Consider the following 27,528-nt stretch of genomic DNA (forward strand, 5'->3'; position numbering starts at 1 on the left):
ACACACATTTCCCCTTACTTTTTAGGAGGGGGAAAGTGCATCTTATAGAGTGAAAAATACGGTATATGGCTGCCCCTATGCTGTATGGGAGCAGCCATATTGTTTTGGGGTTTTTTTCTGTACTAAGTGCCAGGGAGAAACAGCACATCATGGCGTACACCCGCGAGATTTCCACCTGAGTTGCAGAGCTGCCGGTTTTCACAGCTTCGAGCTGCTGGTGGGTGCGGGGAGTTTTAAAAGTAAAATGAAAAATGGTAGAAGGCAGACATCAGATCATCCTTTCAGATTCATCGTCGGGGTTCAGATTCTGGAGTGGGCCTCATTCTGAAATGCAGAACCAAGTGGGTGGCTTCAGAAAAAAAGGCAATTGACTCTATAGTGTAGACTTCCTAAATTTCTCCCCCAAGCCTAGTTTCTTCAGTGTACGTTGGGTTTGTTTTTCCTTTGTCTGCCACTCGGCAAACTCTTGTTGCTGGATGGCTGATAAACTGAACGAAAGGTTATAGAAGTGAATCTCCATTCCTAGTTTCATAAGACAAGGCAGCCTTGCTTCTCACCAGCATATTTTTCATTCTGCTACACCAGCAGCAGAAGCCGCTGGTTTTGATTCCCATCAGTACAAGTTTCTGTTCCTTGGGCTCTGTGTAGCACCTCCCAAACCCAGATCTGTTGGGACCCGAGACCTGGTTTCCAAACCTGGCTCCTGAATTCACTTCTTTGACTAAATTCTTAATTCCACCTTCTCTTCCTTGCGAAAGATCAACAAATAGCTCAAACGGTGACATGAGTAACCCTGCATTTTCATTGCCCCACACTGCCACCTCTGGGATTTCAGCCATTTGTTAACATGGTATGTATTTGAAGTCTGGGAAAGGGGCTGGGGATCTATATTTAAAAGAAAGAATAAAAGGCAACCCCACAATTTGCTCTGTTTGAAAATCTTGGTTATACCCCTTCTTTTTTTTCAGGGGGGAAAGAATGTGCAATTATTTATTTTTTATCCTGGTTTGGTTTCTTTAGCAAACTGTATTGGAAGTGCTTTCAAGCAAATTTCTAAAGCGAGCCCTGCAACACAATGCATGCTTCCTCTGTCCCCCTCCCATAATCTCCTGTGTTTGTGGTTTAACAGGTTGAACCCCTGTTTCTTTCCTTCCCCTCTTCAATTTTATTTCCAGTCTTGATGCAATTTCCCCCCAATGTACTCCCTCTGTTCTAATCCAGTTTCCATGTTCTTTGTGAAGTCTTTCCTTACCTTCATTTCCTCATTTCCTCCTCTGCTTTCCATCAGCCTCCAAAAAAGATTTGGGATTATACTCCGGGAGATTGCTCTATCCTTACTAGAGAGGATAGAAAGGTAATTCAAACATACGTTGTACTATAGTATGGTTTCTGTGTGTTTGTGTGGCTTCAGCTTTCAGTCTCTAGCAATGTTTGGATTTTACGTGAGTGCAAGTGGTGGTTTGGATTGAATTGATTTTGGATTCCTTATGCCTTGTTTCAGGCTGAAAAGAAGCCTTAAAGCGTTCCTTTTAACCCTTGCTGGATCACAGCAGCCTCCTTGCTCTTGTGATCTGTAGCGATTATTGTACTAACAAGTGTTTTTTGTGCGGTACGAATGAATTGTTTACAGTGGTTTAAAAAGAAATATTTATAAGAAACACTACTAGATCATGGCAAATTCAGAAGGGAATCTAAGCCAGTTGTGGATTTGAGTATGGAAAAATATTCGACTTTCGTCTTGTCTATCTTTGTCACTTTAAAACAAAAGGCTCTGTTTTTTCAGAATTAGCTTTTGTTTTGCCTCCCCTTATGTGTTGTTTCTTCCTTCTTCTTCCTTCTTTAACCAGACTGACCCAGAAAAAGACATCTACCTCTATCAGACTGAGTTAGAGGCAGATATAGAAAAAATGGAGAAAATGTATAAAGATAAGAAGCAGATGAAGGTATTTCTTCTTCATTCCACGCTGCTTGCTAATCCCTGTTCCTAAACCCTCTGCTCTAATCGGGTTGCGGCTGGATAATTAGCAAACAATGCTGCTGAAAATGGTATTACACAGAGGCTGCATTCAGATGTAACACTAAACCATGGTTTACAGTTACTGGAAAGAGTTTGGGCAAGCTTTGAGCTTGTGTACGCTCCCCTCCTCTTCTGGTGCAGCCGTGAGGTGATCAAAATCTTTCTGTTTCCATTTCCAGTCAGCCACACACAGTTTAGCATTATGTCCAAACCTTAAACTGTGATCAATAAAATAGGGTGTACAGTAAACCCGCAACTTACCTTCCGGGGATTGCGCCCAAATCCAAAATTGCGTACTGTCAAAACCCGCTTGGTTCAACAATGTGTGGGCCTGCCAAGGTTATTTTTACCCCTTTTAATTTTTGTGTGTGTAATTATTGTGGGCTTACTGCGTTGGGGGGGGGGGGAAGGTATCTCAAAAGCGGTCAGAGCACTTTACAGACCGTATTTTCCTGGGACATTTCTGAATTTATCTAAGTTTCTGATTTGATCCCGGAATGTCCCGCTTTGCCTTAGGACATCCCTGTTTCTCATCGGAGAAATGTTAGGGAGGGTATGGAGTTATGCGACTCGCTGAGCCAAGGAGATAAATAACTATACAACCTTTAGAAGACATCTGAAGTCAGCCCTGTCTAGGGAAGGTTAAAAGTGAGGGGGGCTTAATGTTTTATTATGTTTTTATATCTGTTGGAAGCCACCCAGAGTGTCTGGGGTGGGGTAATAACAACAACAACAGGCAGCCCTGTTTAGGGAAGCTTTTAATGTCTGATGGATTACTGTATTTTAATATTTTGTTGGAAGCCGCCCAGGGTGGCTGGGGAAGCCCAGCCAGATGGGCGGGGTATAAATAAGAAATTATTATTATTATTATTATTGAATAGTACATCCTTATTTCCATCAGAGGAATATGGGAGGGTATGGCTTTATCTCCCATGTAACTTAATTTTCAAATGCGTTTGATTATCCTTCTTATCCTTAATTAAAACAACACCCCGAAGCAATCTCATTGCAGTGTACAGAAACCGAAGTTTCAATGGCCCATTTTCTTTGCTTATGTTTCCCACCTCTTTTTATACAAAATGGGTCGGAGGGAGGTATAATAATTCTAAATACAGCCTGTCTGCCTTAGAGCCAAGCCAGTTGTTGTTGTTGTTGTTTAGTCGTTTAGTCGTGTCCGACTCTTCGTGACCCCCTGGACCAGAGCACGCCAGGCACTCCTGTCTTCCACTGCCTTCCGCAGTTTGGTCAAACTCATGCTGGTAGCTTCAAGAACACTGTCCAACCATCTCGTCCTCTGTCGTCCCCTTCTCCTTGTGCCCTCCATCTTTCCCAACATCAGGGTCTTTTCCAGGGAGTCTTCTCTTCTCATGAGGTGGCCAAAGTATTGGAGCCTCAGCTTCACGATCTGTCCTTCCAGTGAGCACTCAGGGCTGATTTCCTTAAGAATGGATGCGTTTGATCTTCTTGCAGTTCATGGGACTCTCAAGAGTCTCCTCCAGCACCAGAATTCAAAAGCATCAATTCTTTGGTGATCAGCCTTCTTTATGGTCCAGCTCTCAGTTCCATACATCACTACTGGGAAAACCATGGCTTTAACTATACAGACCTTTGTTGGCAAGAGCCAAGCCAGACACAAGGCTAAATGTGCCTTTGCATTTAAAGTGCATATATATAGCTTTGTTTCTAAGAAAAGCAAATAATTTCTGGGGGGTGGGCCTGTCCCAAGCAGGATCAGGGCTAGGGTGGTTAAGGAAGGGGGCAACTGGCCCTTGCCCTCACCATAATCCCAAGAAAAATCCCATCCAGTGTTGCAGTGGGAAAAAAGCATTGAACATCATGTCTGGTTTGGCACTTAGCGGTTGCAAACTATCCACTCCCAACCTTTTTATTGTTCGCTCTGTTGAAAAGAAAACCGGCTTCAAGCTGTTTCTCTAAACAAACAAACAAAAAATAAAGAAGCTTTTTATGATCTGGTGCATATGCATTTTACCTTCTACACTAGAGAAATATAATCTTCTTTTGGAAAGCGATTGGCTTGGGCAGAAGGAAGTTGCAGAGGCCATAATTATAAATATGTGCCTCCCACGGAGCAGTTTATTTCCCTTACTTTTCTTAAGGCTTTCTTTAAAATAAGGCATTGACAGACAAATAATCACGGTGCAAAGGCGTGGCCCGAGTTAAAATATTTTACTTCCGTGAAGGAACCTCCAATCAAATGCACGCCAATCGGAATCAGTGTATAAAGTCCAGGATTTGAATTTAGGGTGGAAAATTGCTCAGTGGAGTCCCTCCCCCTCTCTCTGTCTCTCCTTTTGGTTTGCACGAAAGCTTCTGCATATCACTGACTTATTTGTCTGGATTCTTGCAGAGTACGACAGGCTCCTCTCCTCCAGAAACTTCCTCGGATCATTTGCCTCAGTAAGTTTTGAATGCTGCGCTCTGATGTTGATGTTCTGAAGCATTGATTGCGTTGGGAGCTGTAGCTGCAGGTCCTTTAAGAGCTGTGCCCATGTACAACATCGCAGGAATCGTTTTATGTGTGTCTAAATGCGGGTGGCACCATGGGTTAAACCACAGAGCCTAGGACTTGCTGATGAGAAGGTTGGTGGTTCGAATCCCCACGACGCGGTGAGCTCCCGTTGCTCGGTCCCTGCTCCTGCCAACCTAGCAGTTTGAAAGCACATCAAAGTGCAAGTAGATATATAGGTACCGCTCCGGCAGGGAAGGTAAACGGTGTTTCTGTGCGCTGCTCTGCTTCGCTAGAAACGGCTTAGTCATGCTGGCCACATGACCCGGAGGCTGTACGCCGGCTCCCTCGGCCAGTAAAGCGAGATGAGCGCCACAACCCCAGAGTCGGCCATGACTGGACCTAACGGTCAGGGGTCCCTTTACCTTTACCTTTAAGCTGGATTCAAAGGGTATATGGGTGACATTTCTAGTTCTAAATGTGCCCTGAAATTAGCACAGGCAAAAGGTTATTGGAAGGACCTAAGGAGGTTCTCTCTTAAAATCTTCCTCTGGCGAAATTCTATCCTAATGTGCTTAGCTCCTTCAGGTTTTCTTTCTGCCATTCTGAATCAAACTAGTTGAAATGAATACGCCGTATGCGGTGCTGTCACAGGTAACGTAGCCCAAGGGTTGTTAATATTTTTGACCTAGTGCGACAGATCTTTTATATTTCCTTGCCCTGTGCACAAACTTGAGCATGTGGGCAGGGCAACCCACCCGTCAGTCATCAGAAGACGTCAGGTGACGGACGGGTGCATAGCCCCGCCCACCTGCCAAAGATAGCCCACAGGGTGTGTGAGGAGTGTGCTTTGCCAGCACGTGCCTCTCTAGGAATACACCGGCAAAACGGTACTTGTAGAATCATAGAGCCCTGAGGATCATCTAGTCCAGCAGCGGTGAAATTCACTGCATGTTACACCTTGAAATAAAATTTTATGAAGATGCAGTTCTGCTGGTACTTGACGCCACTAAAACTATCTAAAATGTATAAGAACACATGAAGTAAATGTTGGAGATGTGGAGAGACGGAAGGCTAAATGTTACATATGTGGTGGACCTGTAAGAAAATTAAGGAATTTTGGGGTGTAATTTATAATGAGTTCAAAAGAATGATTAAGGTATCTCACACACACACACACGGAGGCTTTCCTCCTGGGGATACCAGACCCAGACACACCTTAAAAAGCGAGAGAAATATTATTGTATGCCACAGTAGCCGCAAGAATATTAATCGCTATGAATAGGATAGTAGAGGAAACCCCAGCAAAGCTGGAGTTGCAAAGTAAACTGCTGGAGTAGGCCAAGTTGGCTAAAATGACAGAAAAACTGAGAGATCATACTGATCAAACATTTATTAGGAAGTGGGACATGTACAAAAAATATCTAAAGGATTATTGTAATAGCATGACGTCAGTGGCAGGAGTGGAATGATGCCTGTGGTATGATAGATAACACTAAGGGAATATAATACTGATGGAAATTAACAAAAGAAAAGGATAAATATTGTGCTAGATAGACTAAGTGGTAGATGCACGATGGGGTGGCGGGAAGTCTTTAGAAATCCAAGAAGAACGCAGCGTGATGTGACGTAACAAATATTATCATTTACTTTTCTTTCTTCTGGTTAACCTCTTCGTTGGTTATTCGTTTTAATCTCAATAAAGCATAAAAAATGGAGGTGGGTGGGAAACAAAACATCTAGTCCGGCAGCTATCCCGTATGGGAATCGAACCTGCAACACCACGCTCTAACCAACTGAGCCAGGTTGAACTGTTCGCTCCCTAGCTGATGAGCAGAGGATTGTGCCCTCTTTGCAGGAATCTGCTTTGACCAGCTCATTGTCCACAGGGAAAGTTCTGGTGAGATGTACCAAGCAGGATGGAGCTCTGCCCACCAGCTGACCTCACTTGATGGACTGCTGGGTGTGGTTGGGGGGGGTGGTAGAATAATCATCATCATCATAATTTATTATTTGTACCCTGCCCATCTGGCTGGGTTTCCCCAGCCACTCTGGGCAGCTTCCAACAAAGATTAAAAATACATTAAACGTCAGTCATTAAAAACTTCCCTGAAGATGTCTTCTTAATGTCAGGTAGTTGTTTATCTCTTTGACATCTGATGGGAGGGCGTTCCACAGGGCGGGCGCCACTACCGAGAAGGCCCTCTGTCTGGTTCCCTGTAGCTTTGCTTCTCGCAGTGAGGGAACTGCCAGAAGGCCCTCGGCGCTGGACCTCAGCGTCTGGGTGGAACGATGGCAGTGGAGACGCTCCTTCAGGTATACTGGGCCGAGGCCGTTTAGGGCTTTAAAGGTCAACACCAACACTTTGAATTGTGCTCGGAAACATACTGGGAGCCAATGTAGGTCTTTCAAGACCGGTGTTATGTGGTCTCGGCGGCCGCTCCCAGTCACCAGTCTAGCTGCTGTGTTCTGGATTAGTTGTAGTTTTCGGGTCACCTTCAAAGTTAGCCCCACGTAGAGCGTGTTGCAGTAGTCCAAGCGAGAGAGAACTGGAATGACCTCATGGGCCAGTTTGCACCGCTGGCAGTCTTCCCCACCCCTGTTGGAGTGAAATGCCCTGGGCCTTGGTGGCTTTCCAACCAGAGGGTGCCGTTGGTTTTTTTCATGATAAGCTTGGGTCGTTTCTTTGATGGAAGCTAGAGAAGCACTCCTGGCTATGCATTTCAGCACCGCATAGAGAAGGAACAGCTGTTCTGCCTCTCCATTTCTCTTCCTATCCTACCAGAGCCGTCTTTCCCATAGGGCTTAGTGGTGCGTTGCGCCAGGGCGCCAGCCTCTCAGGGACGCCCCAGAGTGTGGGGGAGCTGAGCAGCTTTGCTGGCGGCCTCCCCTTTCCCTACACGACCGCCAGCTGCGCCCCATCAACCATACGGCAGGCGGACGTGGAGCTTGCCTCCCAAGCCACCGCGGGAGGAGAGGAATCCCCACAGAGGATTGGGCAAATAATAATAATAATAATAATAATAATAATAATAATAATAATAATAATAATAATTTATTTATACCCCGCCCATCTAGCTGGGCCTCCCCAGCCACTCTGGGCGGCTTCCCAAAAAATATTTAAATACTGTAATACATCAAAGGTCGATAACTCTGGGAAATGGTGGGGGGGTGCTGCCAGAGGGATCTTTACACCACGGCGCCTGATATGCTTAAGACGGCCCTGCATCCTACCTTCCTTTTGATGCTTACATTCCTGTCACGTAAAATACCGGGAGCCGACGTGTGTTTTGCATACAAAAATCTCTGCAACCCCTGGAAAGGCATATGATCCAGAAATGCAAGGTGTTTTTGCTCTTAGCAATTTCGCACCGGGGTGTTGAGCTGTCAGCTTGGCCCGTCTACAATTTTGCAACTTCTTTTTTTTTTTAATTGCTAAGGAAATTAAGTCTCCCTCCTCCTGCATACTTTTAGCTCGCCGTATTCCCCCAGCTACCATTCTGCAAAGAGAGAATTTGAAGCAGCTCTTGGAGATGTCACCGGGCCGGAAAACGAAAGGCAAATATACAAAAGTGTTTTAGAAGGTGGCGATATCCCGCTGCAAGGGCTAAGCGGTCTCAAACGTCCCTCCAGCTCGGCTTCCACTAAAGGTATGTCGCTAGAGCAACAATTTCCATGCATCTGCGTGTACTGGCTGTTGTCAGTAGAACTTTAAAAACAGATTGTGTCAATATATCTGTGCCAGTAAATGGTGTGCTTGTGTCAGGATTTGAGATGTGAGGAATAGTTTCTGGGGTGGTAATATCTGACTGCACAATTTCATACTTCAGTCAGGGTGTGTGTGTCATTTTCAATGCTTCCCCACTTTTTTTTAAAAAAAAAACCCTTTAAAATTTTAGCCTGTTCCCTGCATGTTAGATTTCTACTTGCAGGGAGTTTTATAAAACGGAGCATGTAAAAGAGCCACATGACATCTAGGTTGGTAAAACCCATTTTGCCATCACACAATTCTCTTCTCTTACTCTGCCGCACATGTAGACCAGGCCACAGTCAACCTACATTGGGATCAGATTGGCTTCAGATCCGGGAGTTTTATAAACCCAAGTACCCAGGAAAAGATTTGTTAATCTGCTGGTATCTGCTCTTCGTTCCGGGGTATTTTGACCCCAGGTTTCATGGGAGCAAATTTTCCTGCACACAATTGGGTGGAGGATTAAAGGGGGTGATTCATCTCTAGAAAGAGTTTGCTTATCACTCATCTATCCTTTTTAAGTTGCCATGTTCGGCCCTGCTCACTTCCAAGCACAGTCCGGTTACGCTCCCTCTGAATCTTGCTCATGGTTTGACCTTCCCTGGCCACGGTACTCTCTGCCCCTCACTCCCTTCTGTCTTCAGAGCATCCTCACGGACCCACATCACTCAAGCCAGTTTCCCCCACCCATGGTAGGGCCTTCTCTTCTGCCCATCCTCTTTAGCTTCCTAAATTGGACATTTATTTGGGATTGCCTTGCCTGTTGACCTTACTTACGGTATTCTTCCACTGCTGTGCCCTTTGTGGCTTTTCTAGGCTGGGAGGACTTGATAGAGAACTAACAACACCAGCAGTTGCGAAAGGGCGTAATAGAAGAGCGAAGCGCATTATGAGCTGCAAACACTGTGGCTAATGCAATAGTTGTGGCGCATTAATGCAAGTCAAAGTTGTGCATTAAGCCCTGCTGATTTCAAAGAACTTGAATCCTCCCTTGACAATCTGTGAAATGCAAACTTAGGAATCACTGGTGTTGAAAGCAATTAATTCTATGTTGACAGCTAGCTTCTGGGTTGCTTTTCTTTTACATTTTTGCAGTTACTTTTCCGAATGCTATCTCTGCAACTTTGCCACACATTTGTTGTTAAAAAAAACACCAAAAAACCCCCTGAAATTCCCAGGAACTCACAAGTTACTCAATGGAGTCTTTTGCCTATAGAGGTACAGAGAACGCTCACATTGGCCCCACATCTATAAGAAATACAAAATCATTCATGAGGTGTCTTTTGTGGAACCAACCTTTCTTACTGTAATAGTCTGAAGCTTTTCAGTTATATTTTCCTCAGGCAGAAAAGGGGCAAATTCTCAGAGTTTCAGAGGGCAACTTTGCAGCCACTTTTAGGAATTTTATCTTGGAGATTGCCATCTAATAGCAAAGCCTTTTTAACTGTAAACGTATAATTGTGTCTTTACTAGGAGTTCTTGGCTTTCATAATGTGCAAGGACACCATTTGAAGCACAGGATATAAATCTTCAAATAAATATACCTTTTATATTTGACAAGCTTGTGGCTATTAAATCTTCCAACTGTATATAATACAGTACAAAACAGTACAGTACTCTCTTGAAGACTTGGAGACTCTCAAATCTCATTTGTGCCGTCAAAGCGCTCGCCCACAAATGACAATCTGTTCTTTTCCATTGTCACTTCCAAGTGTGATGCGTGGGATGTTCAGAGCTGTTAATTTTTAGCCTTTAAAATCTCAAAAGAATCTACCTTGTGTCTCCATAGATTTACAGGGGTGTTAAATAGCGTCACATTGTATTGACTGAAATTATTAGCAGTGTTGCTGCCTTCGGGTGCTGAGTATTTCTTTATTTTTCCTTCAAAGAAGATTTTGCTCTTAAGCAGAAAGCTTGCGTGCTGTTTCTTCTAATAGCAATTTAAACCAACAACTTGATTTATGCACAGGCGTTTTGCATGCTGGGCACAGCCAGTTAGATTGCAAGCTTTTGCTGATTTTCATATGAGCACTTACCGTATTTTTCGCTCCATAGGGCGCACCGGACCATAAGGCGCACCTAGTTTTGGGAGGAGGAAAACAAAAAAAAATTATTCTGAATCCCAGAAGCCAGAACAGCAAGAGGGATCTGGCTTCTGGGATACCGTGTGGCTGTTCTGGCTTCTGGGATAAGCGCGCCAAGCCTCTTCAGGGCAGCGGGATGAAGGCTCCCCATGCCCAAAGAGGCTGCGCAGGGCTAAGACAGAAGCCAGGACAGGCACGTCGCTGAAGGGGCGCTGCGCAGTTCTCCCTCTCTGCGTCCTATGGAGCGAATGCAAGCTCCTGTGAAGGAGAGGTGCTGCACAGAGAGGGAGAAGGCGCAGCGCCCTTCAGCAAAGCTGGAGAAGGAACAGAAGGAGTCCCTTCTGTTCCTCCTCTGGCTTTGTATGACAGGCGCGTCGCTCAAGGGGCGCTGCGCCTTCTCTCTCTCTGCGCAGCGCCTCTCCTTCACAGGAGCCTGCATTCGCTCCATAGGACGCACACACATTTCCCCTTCATTTTTGGAGGGGGGGAAGTGCGCCCTATAGAGCGAAAAATACGGTAATATACCCTGTTGCTCCAGATTCCTAAAGCAGCGGCACTGACTTGTAGAGAACTTGCTTGATCTCTGCCGCCCCTAGTTTAGTAGCTCCTCTAACGTCGCAGGATTTACCTCCCTGAACACGAACAGTCCTGTGTTACCTCGGCAGCACAGCTTGGCTCTTCCATCGCTCTCCTGCATTCCTTTTTAACATTGCCTGTCTCAAGATTGCATTGAGTGAAGCCACAAAAAGCATGTCATTTCCCTCCCCTCCCCTCCCCTCTTTCTCCACAGCTTTGCCACACTTAAGCTAACAGGTTGTATTTATTTTATTCTGCATGCTTTCCAGTGGATCGTAAAGGTGGGAATGTTCATACGATTGCACCCTCTTCAGTTAATAGCCGAACCCTTAACTCTAATAATGCTGGTCCAGTAGGTCGCCCATGTAAACATAAGAAACCCTTATCTGCTGCAAAGGTCTGCATTGCTGAAATTCTTCCGTCCAAATTCAAACCCAGGCTGGCTGCTCCACCTATTTCTGGGCAGGACAGAAAGGATCTCTTGCCTCACGAGAAAACGCAGAGCTGCGAAAACCTCCGCGGCTCTTTTGCCTCCTTTGATAGCAGGAAGGATTTTGAGAACTTGCTGATGAAGTCCAAGCAAGAGTTTGCTATCAAATCCATCAGCACACAGAGCTTGCAAGAGTATGGCTCTTCTAGCTCCAGGAAGGGCTCTCGGAAGAACGAGAAGGAGTTCACCATGTTGTATAAAGACATGCACCATATCAACCGCTCCGGGATCCAGCTGAGTAGCATTTCGTCCTGCAGCGTGAAGGAAATTGCATCCCTGTTTGAAAACGAGCCGAAGGACAAGAGGGAGCCCAACCCCAGTCGGGAGAACCTGGAGCAGATCCCCAAGCACACGGTCTCCTCTCGCATCACTGCCTTTGAGTTGCTGATCCAGAGATCCCTCTCCATGCCTGCTCTCAACTTCTCCAGCTTCCCGGTCAAATCTCCCGCTCCGAGTCTCTCTAACAGCTGCCTAGCTTCAGCTCATTCGGCCGAATACCTGTTGGATTATGCCAAGCCGGACCTGGGACCTGCCAACCTCGCCGATACGTCCTCCTATTCGTGCAGCAATACGGAGGACGTGACCTCGGAAGTCAGTGACCTGGCGCCTGTGGAAACGCTCTCAGCTTGCACCGACGAGATAGATCTGTTCTCCAACATATCCAATGACAGTGGCGGCGACAGCATCACCAGTGGGCCCTCCAGATACAAAGCTAAGCAGTGCAAAGGATCCTGCCCTGCTTCTTACACCAGGTTTACAACCATTCGGAGGCACGAACAGCAACAGTCCGGCAGAGGGGAACCCCAAGAAGATAAGCAGCTGCTTCCCAGAAATGTCTATCTCATGAGCCCTCTTCCCTTCAGACTGAGAAAACCCGTGCAGCACAGCTCCAGGAAGACTCCGCCTCTGCAGATCCCGGGAGACCTGTTGGCACCCAGCTGTGAGATCCAGAATAATCTGGCTCGGTCGAGGGGGAGCCTGGTGGACAGGGTGGACAGCTCCCTCTTCCACGAGCTGTATATCCGACAGAAACCTCCGGCTCCCAAACGCCTCTCTTCCTATGACGTCCTCAAAAGGTTTAGCCACTTCCTGGATATGGAAACATGCCAAAATAGCTCCCTAATGGACATCCCAGGTGCCTTTAATAATGGGAATGTTCCATATGCATTATACCACAACCTGGACACAAACAACAACCAGCACAGGACGTACTTTGGAGGTGGCATTTTTGAGTATTTTACTGGTGTTAATTCATCTGTACCCCACTCTGCTTCTCCTCACTGTTTTTGTTTTTAAACCCTTCCCCTGCATTTCATCTTTTCCTGTGCGTTCCTTGTACCGTCCTTCTTGCATTTCAGGACTTGACTGAACTGAGAAATTAATTCCTACTGCCTTTCTAATCACCAATCAGAGCAGGTTGTCTCAAAAGTCAAAATTTAGGATGTGAATTATTTAGGGGAGACAGCTTAAATCCCACATAATTTGCATCCTCGGAGAATTAAATAACAAAACCTAATTTATTTTTAGGGGCAGTTTTTCAGGTTCTTGGTGTGGTGTGTGTGTGTGTGTGTGTCTTTGCGTGTGCGAGGTGTGTGTGCGTGCATCTGTATCTTTGCATGCTGTGATGCAACTTTCCTCAACGGAACTACATTCAATCATATTTTGTGAACAGCAAATATGTTGTTTATGCCCTCTCATGGGCCTGGGTTTGATTTTGTCGTTTCTTATTTCTGCGTTGTTATTATTTTACTCCCAACTTTTGGAGCACGAAAAGGGGGAAAAAATAATCCAAAATGTTAACCAGCACTTGATTGCAAATTGATCAGCAGACTTGAAGCCTTTTCTTTCTTTATTTTTATTCTCCTTCCCCCTTTTTCTGGATTTGAATCAGTTGGGTTTTTTTAATTGCCTTTTGTTGTCTTAAAGTAGATTCAGAATCACCAAGGCATTTTGCACCACTTGATTACATGGAGAGTCCTGAAGAATTTTCCCGCAGGCGCCACAGTGATAAAGAGGTAATTTTTCCTAAAAGATCTAGTAATACTTCTCTTCCCTTCCCCGTCCCCAAAATGAGTAGACCTTAAGCAAGATGCTCTTAAGAGGGGTCTTCTGGGTAGAATTGTTATTCGCTTCCCTGGAATTTTATTTTTGATGGTTGCAGGGTTATAAATATCTAAAGAATAAAATGAATTAGAGCGGAGACTATCAATTTGAAGTTAAATGACGTTGGTGAAAGTGGACAGGAATGTATAAGTACAGAATACCAGACGAAAAGGGGGTCACATTCCGGTTTTTTCTTTACCCTTTCCTATCCCTGCAATCCAGTGCAGGTCTACTTGGATGTAAGTTCCATTATGTTCAATGGGACTTGTTTTCAGGTAAAAGCACCTGCTTAAGAGTAGGGATGGAAGGACCTGTGAATTTCTGTTCTCTCAAGTTTCTCGTCCCCCCCCCCAACTCATATGCAGTCATCCAGATTTGTGAAGCAATTTTCAATTAAAAGGAAAAAAAATATTATCATGAAAATTCTTCAGGGTTTTAGTGTGATTTTCTCCAAATAATACATTCTTGAATGCAGTTTTGAAAGGGCTGTCTCAAGGTAAAAACAGTATCCTACCCCACCCTCCCAGTTTCCTGAAGTTCCTTTTAACTCTGCCTCACAGGCTTGTTAAAAAGACGGCAAACAGGTAGTTTTGCCATGACGTGCCTCGCTTTAATGGTTCTGCAAAAGTGGGCACGTGCAACAAAAGTGAAAAGCCTCGTCAATTTTTGCTGCACATTTTGGAACACTTAGAGGAAACGGTGAATCAATTTCTGTTTGCACTTTTCAAGCTGGCGAATGCAATTGCATTTAGACCCGCAGTGTGTTTTTCAAGCACTGACTTGGTCATTCTGCCAAGCTCAACCAGAGTTGAATCACATTATTCATTTTCTGGGCACACCTGTTGCTTTTGGGAGTGGCTGGGTAACAGCCTAAGAACGTAAGAATTACCTTGCAAGATCAGACCAAAGGTCGATTGGACTGTTTTCTCAAACCACCTGTTTTTAACAGCAGACAGCCAGGTGCCTCTGGAAAGCAAGGCTTGAAGACAACAGTTCTTCTCTTACTAGTCCCCAGCATGTGGCCTGCAGAGATATATTCTCTCTGAACACTGAGATTTACCTTAGCTATCTCTGCTAAAACCGGTTGATAAATTGCTTTCTAAATAAATGAATGGGGCCCTGCAATAAAATGTTGCAGCGCGAAGTGCTCCTGTGTAGAGCACCAGCCAACTAGACATGCCCTTTTCCAGGAACCTTGGCCTACTGGAGGTTTTTGTTTTGCCAGTTTGGCCCTCTGCGGCTTCGACTGCTGCTACCTCAAATGCTTTTTCTTCCCCGAATCCTGGGATTCCCTGTGCTTTGAAAATCCAAAAAGGAGAAAGAGGGAATTAAAGTAGTCACAGTGGGCTCACAATCCACATTAAGGCTCATAAATTTTGGGGTCGCTTTCCTAAAACAAAATCTGGATAGCATTTGTAAGCAAAGTGCATTTCTGAAGAACATGCAATCTTATTGAATATAAAGGTAAAGGACCCCTGGATGGTTAAGTCTAGTCAAAGGCAATGCGGGTGGCGCTGTGGTCTAAACCACTGATCCTCTTGGACTTGCTGATCAGAAGGTCAGCAGTTTGAATCCCCGCAATGGAGTGAGTTCCCATTGCTCGGTCCCAGCTCCTGCCAACCTAGTGGTTCGAAAGCACGCCAGTGCAAGTAGATAAATAGGTACCACTGCGGTGGGAAGGTAAACAGTGTTTCCGTGTGCTCTGGTTTCCGTCACGGTGTCCCATTGCGCCAGAAGTGGTTCAGTCATGCTGGCCACATGACCTGGGAAGCTGTCTGTTGTCAAACGCCTGCTCCCTCAGCCTGAAAGCAAGATGAGCACCGCAACCCCATAGTCGCCTTTAACTGGGCTTAACCATTCAAGGGTTTTTTACCTTTACCTTATTGAATATATACCATTAAATATATATATATATTGTTCTTGTGCAAGCCTTGTGGTTCCCCCAGTCCTTCTGACACCTCCCTCTTTTGTGTGGATGTGGCTGTTTTGGCTACAGGAGGGTCCACACCTGGGGAATGAGTTTGCTTTTTAGTATAGTGTATATATGCGGGTTGTTACTGTGTGGAATGCTGCTATTCTCGGTTCCAGCAGCTCTGTCCCACCCCCAACCCTGGTTTCCCCTTCCTTCCTAACAACCCACCCAACCCAAACAGTCTCCTGTTTGTGGCCACCAAAGACATTCAGTCCTCACTGGGCTTTTCATACGTTTGTGTGGATGGGGATTCTGAATTACCGTATTTTTCGCTCTATAGGACGCTCCGGACCATAAGACGCACCGGACTATAGGAGGGGGAGAACAGGGGGGGGGGAATTCTCCCCCTCTCTGCTCAGCGCCCCTTCAGCGAAGCGGCAGAAGAAACGGAGCCCCTTCCATTTCTCCTCCCGCCTGGCTGAAGGGGTGCTGCGCAGCTCTCCCCTCTCTGCTGAAGCCAGGAGAGTCTTGGTCTCCCGGCTTCAGCAAAAGGAACCCGAAGCCTTCGGAGCGCAGCACGAGTTCCTGCTGCGCTCCAAAGGCTTCAGGCGGCTATTTCAGGCGCACCGACCCCTCTCGCTCTCCAGGCTTCAGCGAAAGCAACGCGAAGCCTCTGGAGCGCAGAAGGAGCGCTCCCTCTGCGCTTCGGAGGCTTCGCGTTGCTATCGCTGAAGCCAAGGAGCCTGCATTTGCTCCATATTCTGCACACAAATTTCCCCTTTATTTTTGGAGGGGGAAAAGTGTGTCCTATAGAGCGAAAAATATGGGGTGTTTTTTTGTTTGTTTTTTTGCAAACCTTGAGGCTCCCCCACATCTGTCGATACTTCCCTCTTGAGCATTGATGGCGCCATTTTGGCTGCATAATCAATGGCCTTGGCCTGAAAAACAGAGGGGAAGGTATTCCTGGTGATCACGGAATTATCTCCTCCATGAGTTCTCCATCCTTTCTAAGCTTGTGGCCATTGCCGCAAGGATTCAGTTGTCTTGTGATCCTGCTCTCCAGACCAGAGTTCTTAGGATAATGTCCAGTGTGCAGTATTTAATGATGTACTGTTATTGGGGTTGGGTGGGGGACGACGACTTTCCATTATGTTTGTTAGTCTGCATTGGAGAGAGGTGTGTTTTTTAAAAATAAAAAAGAACAAACAAACAATAATAATAATAACTTGCTGGCAAATTTTGAAATGCCATAAACTAGATGATTTACTGCCCATTTTATGCAATTTCATGGCAGAAACTTTTAGAGGACCAGAGACGGCTCAGACGTGAGCAAGAGGAGGCTGACATTGCAGCTAGAAGGCACACAGGGGTCATTCCTACGCACCATCAATTTATCACTAATGAGCGGTTTGGGGACCTCCTAATTGTAGACGATACCGCAAAAAGGAGATCTGGGTCAGAGGTCTGTTGTGGTTGCCTCAGTCTGCTGCTTGACCCAATTCATATTTGCCTCTCATAGCGTTGTGCTTTTAGGCCAACATTAGCTATCCAAGAAGTGTGTTACTTTTTATTTTCCCCATCCGCGCTTGACTTAGAAACTGCTTTTTTTCGACTTTGTTAAAACGAATTAATAGCTCTGTACCGAAAGCTGTATGTACGTGTTAAAAAAGCATGCCTGCTGAAGATTGCTAGTGCACAACTTGTGATGCATGCCTTTGAAATATCCGTTAGTTTTATGGCAAAAATCAGAGGGCATTTGCTTCATCTTTTGCATCACGTAATTTGCTACATTCTCTCCTCGTCTCTCTGCCTTATGCTTAGAACTTCCATTGTCTTGTTGATCCTGACCATGTGATTGTCTTGTAGTGGATTAAACACTAGATGGCGATGTTCTTTCTCTCCTCTCCTTTCGTTAATATTCTTCCGGTCAGGAAAACCAAAAAATGACAAACCCACCCCCCCACCCCGAATATCTCGGCACATTTCATTTACAAACAGCAAAAAGAGACAAAAGGGGGAAATGGTTTTTCAATGAGTCATATTTGACAGGAGCTACGCAACCTGCATGTAGCCTTTCCGCCAGAGCAATCAGTGGTCATTTACCCCTTAGCTTATATGTGACGAATGCTGGGAATTGGCTTTTTTTTAAATAATAAAAATTAAAATAGTGATCCTTCAATACAAAAAGCATTGCCTTTGCTTAAGATGCCGACTGTGTAGTATTGATTGCTAGCAGAATTTCACAAGCAGTTAAAAAGCAGTTCTGCAACGTTTCAATTAGCCGGTAAAAGTACCCTGAAACGTTGTTCTACTACGCTCATCTTACACTTTGATTTAGAATGGGTATGAGTGCTGCTATAAATCTGGAGGAATGTGTGTATACAGCCCATAGGCAGTTTAAAATTGCCAACACCCCTCCTCTCTTCTCTGAATTAAAATATTAGATATTATTATAGGGACACGGGTGGCACTGTGGTCTAAACCACTGAGCCTCTTGGGCTTGCTGATCGGAAAGTCGGCAGTTTCTCGGCCCCAGCTTCTGGTAGCCTAGCAGTTCAAAAGCATGCCAGTGCAAGTAGATAAATAGGTACCACTGCGGCAGAAAGGTAAACGGCATTTCCATGCGCTCTGGTTTCTGTCAGGGTGTCCTGTTGCGCCAGAAGCGGTTTAGTCCTGCTGGCCACATGACCTGGAAAGCTGTCTGTGGACAAACGCCAGCTCCCTTGGCCTGAAAGCGAGATGAGTGCCACAACCCCATAGTTGCCTTTGACTGGACTTAAGCGTCCAGGGGTCCTTTACCTTTACATATATTATTCCCTCAAAACTATAGAAGTTATTTCAATTAAAACCTCCATTTTTTCTCCATTGGCTTCTCCCTTTTGTCTCTTTCCTGCCGATCAAACCAACAATTCATGAGCGCAGTTCAGGTGAAAAAGTAGCTGCCAGGAGATGCTTCCTTGGTAAATATCCAGAGTGCCGTGTCAAGAGGGGCTCCTTGTCCTCTAGCTCCACCAAGCTTGCTGATATGCATATCAGAAGGGGATGTCACCCTAAATTCTGTGGGTCCCTGGAGCCATGTTTTTTTCAGATGCAATGTTCTGCTATGCAGAGTGGATCACAGACTGTTTTATCAAACCCTTATCACCAGCCTAGGCAAAATCTGCTTTATGTTTCCTTCCGAAACTGGCTGGAAATGGTTTTTCTGAGACTTATTGCCCATTGTACCGATGTTCATTTTTGTGCATGGTCTCCAATCAGACTGGTTTTGCAGAAAAGCTGAAAAGTAAGCCCCCTCCCATTATTCACACCTTTTGCTTTTCATTTAGAGTAGAAACTGAGATTTTAGAAGCGGCTTAGTCATGCTGGCCACATGACCCGGAAGCTGTACGCCGGCTCCCTTGGCCAATAAAGCACGATGAGCGCCGCAACCCCAGAGTCGGCCACAACTGGACCTAATGGTCAGGGGTCCCTTTTTATTGAGAGATTGGGATTTTCCAGCTAGACCCTTAACATCTGATCAGGACTCCCCAGTCATTTAAGATAGCAAAACATCTGAACGAACCCTTCATCGTATTTTTGCCCCCATCCCACACCTGACCTTAGCATTTCTGTGGCTGGGATTTCCATACTATTTAAGGCCCTGTCCCGAGGAGTTGGCAATTGCTTTAAATGTGTTATTTTTAACCCTTAGATGAGAGCTGCCAGAGCGAAGTTTGACTTTAAAGCCCAGACGCTCAAGTGAGTATACGTGTATGGCTGCTTGCTTCCGTCCCCAACGATAGACTCTGGTTGTTAAACCAACAAAAAGCTTCCCTGTGCTCCAGCCAATTTCTGTGCTCACTTCCAGTGATTGTTAACAAACAGAAGAGTATTGCTCTTTATCTTCCTTGTGACATTTAGGGGTGTGTTTAGGTTTTTAATGGCATAACATACGGAGGAGTTCAGGTTGGGAAAAGCTAGTACAGGGTAACAGTCTTCTTGTTTAACATTAAATTGAAGAGTTTCTCTTCCTCCACTGCTTAGAATCTGCCCTTCATGTACAACTCTAGGTAGTTTCATCTGTAAAGGGACACCCTCCAACATTTCTGCTATGAAAATAGGGAGGTCCTATTCAGTAACAGGGGGTGCGGATGGCGCTGTGGGTTAAACCACAGAGCCTAGGACTCGCTGATCAGAAGGTCGGTGGTTCAAATCCCCATGACGGGGTGAGCTCCTGTTGCTCGGTCCCTGCTCCTGCCAACCTAGCAGTTTGAAAGCATGCCAGTGCAAGTAGATAAATAGGTACCGCCTCGGCGGGAAGGTAAACGGCGTTTCCGTGCGCTGTCTGGTTCACCAGAAGCGGCTTAGTCATGCTGGCCACATGACCCGGAAGCTGTACGCCGGCTCCCTCGGCCAATAAAGCGAGATGAGTACCGCAACCCCAGAGTCGGCCACGACTGGACCTAATGGTCAGGGCTCCCTTTACCTTTACCTTTATTCAGTAACAGCGACAACAACAACTTTATAACTGATAATACTTTCATCATTTCTACCCTGCCCATCTGACTTGGGTTGCCACAGCCACTCTGGGCAGCTTCCAACATATATAAAAGCAAAACATTAAACATTAAAAAAACTTCCCCAGACAGGGCTGCCTTCAGATGTCTTCTAAAGGTGGTATAGTCACTTATCTCCTCGGCTCGGAGTTGCGTAACTCCATACCCTCCAGCATTTCTCTGATGAAAACAAGGGACGTCCTAAGGAAAAGCGGGACATTCCGGGATCAAATCAGAAACAGGGACAGCTTCTGTAAATCCGGGACCGTCCCTAGAAAATAGGGACACTTGGAGACTCTGTAATGCTCTGCTTTAAAAGCTATGTGAGTGAGGTTGCTTCCAAGCTAGTTCTTCCCTCTGGAATTTTAATCTTTTCTCCACTCACTTTTTACCAAGTAGCCAGACAGCTTGTTTGCCAGCCCATTGCGTTCCACGGTTTCGCACATTATCTTCCTGCAGGTTTTTCTAGACCCAATTTATGGTGATTTTTTTGGGTTACAAAATGCAATTGTAGCACCAGCCATCCTAGATTAGCTAGTCCAAGAGGCTCTTATGGGCTCCTTTGCTCTCAAACATTTTCTGTTTGCAGATTCAGTCCAATTTATTGCTTCTTTAAAATAGCGGGTGGGGCTTAGTGATGGAAAACCTTCATGCCAGTTTCTGATTCAGCTAGCTTCATCTAATTATTTTCATTTTTTAATGGTGAAAAAACTCTGGAGTGGAAGTGTCTTGAATATCAGGGAAAGTGATGCTGAATAATAATAAAGCGTTTTGTTAAATGCTTATGCATAATCTCCATGTTAATTCCATCTAATTGTGGAAAAACAAGTTGACTGGAGGGAGGAATTATTGAGGGAGGTTCTCTAGGTCCAGATGTGCCTCTTTCTGCTCTGCAAGAATTTGGATATGGGAAATCTCCAATAGTGCTTTCAGATAAGGGCATGCATATGCTACTTGAATTAATATTTACAAGAGATGCTAATTGCGCATTAACACATAAACTGTATGTTTTTAACAGGGAGCTCCCACTGAAGAAAGGGGATGTTGTTTACATTTATAAGCAAATTGATCAGAATTGGTTTGAAGGCGAACACCATGGCAGAGTTGGAATTTTCCCACAATCATACATAGAGGTATTTGTTTTTGTTGTGCAGATACAATGAGTCAAAGTGGTGAGACTTGGTTTCTTTCATTCAATTTATATCTCGCCCATCTTCCCAAAGGAGCAATTTCAAATAAGCCACAAGGTGAGAAATATTTTGCGGCCACATTCATTGTTTAAAACTTACCCAAGATGCTTGAACCATTAAAACTGCTCTACAGTCACCCCTTACTAGAATTATGCTTCAGATTTGTTCCAGTGTGTAACACAGAAGTTTTGATTCAGATGCAATGATAAACCACCATTGGGCTTTTCTTGGGACTTACATTATTCATCCTTTCCTCATTTTTTTTCACAACATTCCAAAGGGATGGTTTCCAATTGCCAAACTATGGTTTAGACATTGCATCTCAACCGAGCCAGTCAGAAATATGGTCAAGCTATCTTGCACATCTATGGAACGCGGGTGGCGCTGTGGGTTAAACCACAGAGCCTAGGGCTTGCTGATCACAAGGTTGGCAGTTCGAATCCCCATGATGGGGTGAGCTCCCGTTGCTCGGTCCCTGCTCCTGCCAACCTAGCAGTCCGAAAGCATGTCAAAGTGCAAGTAGATAAATAGGTATCGCTCCAGTGGGAAGGTAAATGGCGTTTCCATGTGCTGCTCTGGTTTGCCAGAAGCGGCTTAGTCATGCTGGCTACATGACCCGGAAGCTGTACGCTGGCTCCCTCAGCCAATAAAGCGAGATGAGCGCCACAACCCCAGAGTCAGTCACAACTGGACCTAATGGTCAGGGGTCCCTTTATCTTTACCTATCTTGCACATCCACATCTAACCTGGTATTGGAATCCAATGACTGGGGTCCTCATGTCTGCCTTTTGGTGTGTGTGTGTGTTTTTTTTATAGCTACTCCCTCCCACAGAAAAAGCTCAGCCTAAGAAAACATCACCAATACAAGTCCTGGAATATGGAGATGCTATTGCCAAGTTCAATTTCAATGGTGACACTCAAGTGGAAATGTCCTTCAGAAAGGTACAGGTGTCTTTGGATCATGAAAATCAGCGAGAAAGGTTTTTCCCCCGTTTCTTTCAAAGGAGGCTTTCTATTTTGTTTCCCAGCTGCCCTTGTCTCGCTCCTTTGTAGCTTGTAGTCTACAGTGACACTTATCCATGGTTAAGCAAGGCTGCTGGATTCACATGTAGTGCCAAGCCATAATTGAAAGAAACCAGGCTTTAGAGTTTGGTTTGTTGGCGAACCGTGGTCAGGGTTAACACATGCTGCGAAGCTATGTGTTTTTTCCAAGGCTGGGACGCCACATCGAGTGGCAGGAGGAGACCCGGCTCCCAAGAAGGAGCACCAGGCCTGAAGCCAGGAGCTCTTGATGGGATAAGCATTCTTGTGAGCAGGTGGACTTTGCTGCCTCTGTTCAGAAGTGTGGCGGGTAGGCAGGATTGTTTGCACAACTTCATGTTATAATAATAATAATAATAATTTATTATTTGTACCCCCGCCCATCTGGCTGGGTTTCCCCAGCCACTCTGGGCGCCTTCACAAAGACCAAAAATACACTAGTATGTCATACATTAAAAGCTTCCCTGAACAGGGCTGCCTTAAGATGTCTTCTGAATGTCAGGTAGTTGTTTATCTCCTTGACATCTGATGGGAGGGCGTTCCACAGGGCGGGCGCCACTACCAAGAAGCCCCTCTGCCTGGTTCCTTGTAGCTTTGCTTCTCACAATGAGGGAACCGCCAGAAGGCCCACGGCACTGGACTTCAGCGTCCGGGCAGAACGATGGGGGTGGAGATGCTCCTTCAGGTATACTGGGTCGAGGCCGTTTAGGGCTTTAAAAGTCAGCACCAACACTTTGAATTGTGCTCGGAAACGTACTGGGAGCCAATGTAGGTCTTTCAGGACCGGTGTTATGTGGTCTCGGCGGCCGCCCCCAGTCACCAGTCTAGCTGCCGCATTCTGGATTAGTTGTAGTTGCCAGGTCACCTTCAAAGGTAGCCCCATGTAGAGCGCATTGCAGTAGTCCAAGCGGGAGATAACCAGAGCATGCACCACATGTTCCTGTGCAGTCTCAGATCTAGGTTCCCTGATCCTGAAAACCTTGTCCCTGAGCTGTATTTAGGGAACCTTGAAGCTTCTCTCCTAAGTTGGCTTGATCCTTGCTGCATTGCTGGCACCCACAGGCATCTGGATTAATTCCTGCTCTTCTCCTGTTGCAGAGCTTGCACAGTCAGTTTGCTGGAGAAAAGCTTGGCTACTTCATTTAGAAGAAAGTGCACCTTGTCATTGTTCTTGGGCGAGAGCCAGGGCAGTGATCTTGTGCATACAATGGTTGCCTTTTTCACCTTGTGTTCTGCTTCATTGTTGGGTCTCGGACTGGAATTCAGCAAGTACCAACGTCTGACAATAGCTTTGTGGCTATTCCTGGAATCCTTCCCTCTTGTTCCATTCCCCAGTATGTTCCATTGCAGTTTGGCCACTGGTCCAGGAGTTGGGTAGCCGCAGTCATGCTCTCTGTTGCCCCCTGAAAGCAAACTAGAGGGTCTGCAAATCTGATTTCAAATTGGGATCATGTGTCGAATCCCTTTTAGCCATAGCTGTCAACTTACAGATTTGAAAATAAGGGGCCAGCGGCCTCGAAAATAAGGGATCAGCAGCCAAAATAAGGGATTTTCCAGGCACAGGTATGTTCAACTTCTGAGCCCCTCCGAGCCAAAGGCAGAAAGCCCAGCCAGCAGCCAAACGAAGCCTCAAGCGGTGGTTCCCACAGCACAGCAACCCGGCAAAGGGAATGCAGCAAGGGAAACCACCGTCACCTCTCCGCTGGGAAGCGCTGAGCAAAGGCGAGTTCCCAGACAACGCGCCCGATTTGATTGGCACAAGGCATGCAAGCTCCACCCCCCATCGTTCTTAGACTCCTTATTGGGTGAGCAACGCAGCCAAGCAACACAGTTGGAGCCTCCCTCCTCCCTGGCCGGCAAGCAGGGAGGGAGAGGAGCTGCTTCCTTTGAAACCCGGGAAATTTACGGGACATCATCAATAAGGGACAGCAGCGGGACACAGCGTTGGGATAAGAGACTTTCCCGCCAAATAAGGGACGGTTGACAGCTATGCTTTTAGCAGTTCCGTGCAAACCAAAAGCATAGGCGGATGTGCAAATTCAGCTTTCCTACCTGAGCAGCAGCTTGATCTGCCCATTCATACTTTCTCCGCAGGGCGAGAGGATCACACTGATTCGACAAGTGGACGAAAACTGGTATGAAGGGAAAATCCCCAGCACTCACCGCCAAGGCATCTTCCCAGTCACCTACGTGGACATTTTCAAGCAGCCTGTGCTGAAGAACACACTAGACTACGGCAGCTTGTCGCTCTGCCACTCCCCAAACCGCAGTCTGACAACATCCCCGCAGGTACCTGCTCTGAATCCAGCCTTGCGAAACCGTAAGGCGTTGCTGTTTTTTGCTAGAGAGTCCCTTCCCCTGCTAATGACTCTTGGGTAGTAAGGAGAACACATTTACCAGCGGTATATTCAAAAGATACATCTATTGCATTGCCCCGTATGGAGTGGGAGTTGTGGAAAGTGTTGACAATAAACTCACTGTTTAGGAAAGTTCAAATGACCTGTTTCACACGCGACACTAAATCAGGCCTTGCTCTGAGAGAGGAGATTGTGGCGGCCTTTCTCGGTTCTGCTGCTGCAAGCTAAGCATGTTTGCATAGCCCAGGTGTGTGTGTTTGCCTTGTTCCAGACAAACCATGACCCATAATGCAAGAATTGTTCTTGGTTTACTACTTGTAGTTTGGGGAAGGCAAACCATGAGTTACGGTAAATCACGGCTGTTCTCAAAGCAGCAAAGTAGCATCAGAAGCAGAGGACCAAGGCAGCCACAAGCTATCGAGAAGCCTGCACACCCATTTGTTTGCATTAAGCCATGTTTGGCTTAGAGTTACATGCAAACTGAGCCAAAGCGATTTCGGCAAGAGTGAAATAAACAGGGCCATACAATTGTACCTTAAAGGACTTTGCCTATGCATTCCTCCTTAACTCTGAGCAGGAATTGGAACTTTGCACCAATAATTCTAGTGCGGCAGAGTGTGTACATTGCTCAGAGGCTAGCACAGTTTTAGAAAATAGTTTTAGAAATGGCAAAGCCCAGAGGATAGCCTTATACTTTTTTAAAAAATAAGCAGCCATCTGGTAAAATTGGTAAGCACCCACTTTTTAATGAACCACACGCACATATTTTTAAAATAGTTCCTAAACAGCATAAGCACGGGTAGAAAGTAGTTGTACATTTCCCCCTCCTGTTCTAGCTGCTCAGTATCTACCAGAGCAATGCTGACTTTGTTCCTAGAAGGGTGTTGTGTTATGTTTGGGATTTTAAGAGACGCTTCCTGAGCCATTACAGAAAATCTCCTGGAAAGCAGTTTGGCAGTGGTTGAGGAACAAAAAAGGAAACAAGCACATGCGTGATAAGAGGGAGGCTTCCGTTCCTATGAAAATATTTTGCCTGCCAAGCCTTTAGATGACAATCATGAATGCAGTTAGGCAGCTTTAGTCTTTCTGAAGACCACGAGATGGATTCCGCCTAACTGGTAGGATTGCAGCTTTAGATGGGCAGGACCGACTGGGTCAAACTAGTCCTGAAATGATTGTCACTGCAGTTCATTGTCTTGTACCACTGGCCCAAAGGAGGGATCTTAGGAGTTGGGTTCACAGGTATCAACAGCGCCAGAGTGATCTGTTCTAGTGCTTTTATTAAAGAAGGGTGTAGACTTACAGCAAAGCAGCCTGTTGGGTCTCCTAGCTTTGTTGGACGGACACTGCACCCAAACATACATTCTATATATACACAAAGCAGCATATATTATCTAGGACTCCCCATCACTTAAGGGACGCGGGTGGCGCTGTGGGTTAAAACACAGAGCCTAGGACTTGCTGATCAGAAGGTTGGCGGTTCGAATCCCTGTAACGGGGTGAGCTCCCGTTACTCGGTCCCAGCTCCTGCCAACCTAGCAGTTCGAAAGCACATCAAAGCGCAAGTAGATAAATAGGTACCACTCCAGCGGGAAGGTAAACGGTGTTTCTGTGTGCTGCTCTGGTTCACCAGAAGCGGCTTATTCATGCTGGCCACATGACCCGGAAGCTGTACGCCGGCTCCCTTGGCCAATAAAGCGAGATGAGTGCCACAACCCCAGAGTTGTCCGTGACTGGACCTAATGGTCAGGGGTCCCTTTACCTTTACCTTTTACCCCATCACTTCCCCTGCACAGGTGGCAAATACCCACGTCTTACAGATAGCTCCCCTTTTTGGACTCAGAACCCAGCACCCCAAGCCCACAGAGAAGGCCAATTAGCCAATATCAAAGCAAATGAATATTGACCCATATGAGCTCATTGCTACAACGGCTACCAATAAATTGTGGGGTTTATCTTGACTACCAAAATGGCATAAGCAGAGCTTGCAGAACAGTTCACCTCCGGTTCCCCACTGATTTTCATGAGCTTCAGTTCTGATTACAAATGATGCTTCTGTAGCATCCAGACCTACAGACCCAGAAAAATGCCTTTGTATCAAGTGTAACCTGCTCTCAGGGCTGGCTGGGGCAGTGTTGGGCAGGCTGCATCACCCTTTGTCATGTGACATATGCAAAGCCTCTGGAGATGTTCTGACCTTGGGATTTTCACATTCGTTCGCCTTTTCAGATTATAGATATATACATGTGTGCAGTTGGAAAAACCGGAAGGATGGGGGGCGGAATTGAAACTGAGGCAGCTTCAGATTAAAATAGGGGTCATATAGTTTGTTGCATTTATTATGTCAACAGACATATTTGGTGAATAAGTCCCCTGTCTATTGAACAAAGCCAAATTCACGCAAAACAAGAATTTAGAGTTGTATCAAATGTTAGTCCTATTCAAGATTAGGCCTCTTGAAGGTAATGGACACAATTAACTGAGGACCATTGATTTCAGTGGGCCTACTCTGATTATAACTTAAGAGTTTCTATATGGCAGACATTCAGACGTGGTGGGAAAAGGAAGGCGTGGGCCTCATTGGCACCCCTGTCTTTAAGTACTTTAAGAACAGCACAGGTGTAAAGTTCCCTGTTGTTTCACGTCCTGTTTCCCACAATGTTTCCGTGAAGCACAGAAGCCATAAAGGCATTAGCCATCCCTTGCTCTTCCTCCCCAGCAACCGCCAATCAGTAGCCTAGCGCCTCTCAACCTGGCAGCTTCCAGGGAGAAGGTTGTGGTGGCCTTCCTCCTCTGTTCCGCCGCTGCGAGCTAAGCCTGCCAGCCGAAACTCAGGCTTGTTTTTTTGCCTTGCTCCATACAAACCACGAGCCACAACCCAGAATTGTTCTTGGTTTACCACTTGTAGTTTGGAGAAGGCCGGGGTTCATGGCTAATCTCACCGCAGCAGAGCAAGGAACTGTTGTCAGGCTTGCTATCTAAATCCTCTCACATCTTGTGATTGC

The 27,528-nt window shown here is 45.9% G+C and overlaps 1 protein-coding gene across 32 annotated transcripts in view; it reads left to right on the forward strand.

The window, feature by feature from the left end:
• SORBS1 (sorbin and SH3 domain containing 1) overlaps positions 1 to 27,528 on the forward strand; it is a 184,868-nt gene that overhangs the window by 137,845 nt on the left and 19,495 nt on the right. For 23 of the 32 annotated variants that reach the window (XM_081911683.1, XM_081911663.1, XM_081911684.1 and 20 more), the window contains 11 exons: positions 1,289 to 1,354; positions 1,848 to 1,943; positions 4,386 to 4,435; positions 7,959 to 8,134; positions 11,165 to 12,604; positions 13,315 to 13,400; positions 16,695 to 16,862; positions 19,092 to 19,138; positions 20,954 to 21,068; positions 21,942 to 22,067; positions 24,261 to 24,455. In XM_081911683.1, the coding sequence (XP_081767809.1) occupies positions 1,289 to 1,354; positions 1,848 to 1,943; positions 4,386 to 4,435; positions 7,959 to 8,134; positions 11,165 to 12,604; positions 13,315 to 13,400; positions 16,695 to 16,862; positions 19,092 to 19,138; positions 20,954 to 21,068; positions 21,942 to 22,067; positions 24,261 to 24,455 (2,565 nt within the window). Of the gene's footprint in view, positions 1 to 1,288; positions 1,355 to 1,847; positions 1,944 to 4,385; positions 4,436 to 7,958; positions 8,135 to 11,164; positions 12,605 to 13,311; positions 13,401 to 16,694; positions 16,863 to 19,091; positions 19,139 to 20,953; positions 21,069 to 21,941; positions 22,068 to 24,260; positions 24,456 to 27,528 lie in introns of all 32 variants that reach the window. The other 9 variants (XM_081911682.1, XM_081911660.1, XM_081911661.1 and 6 more) reach the window with 7 other exon arrangements.

Source organism: Podarcis melisellensis, assembly GCF_964234715.1.
Source record: "Podarcis melisellensis genome assembly, chromosome: 5".
Classification (NCBI taxonomy): Eukaryota; Metazoa; Chordata; class Lepidosauria; order Squamata; family Lacertidae; genus Podarcis; species Podarcis melisellensis.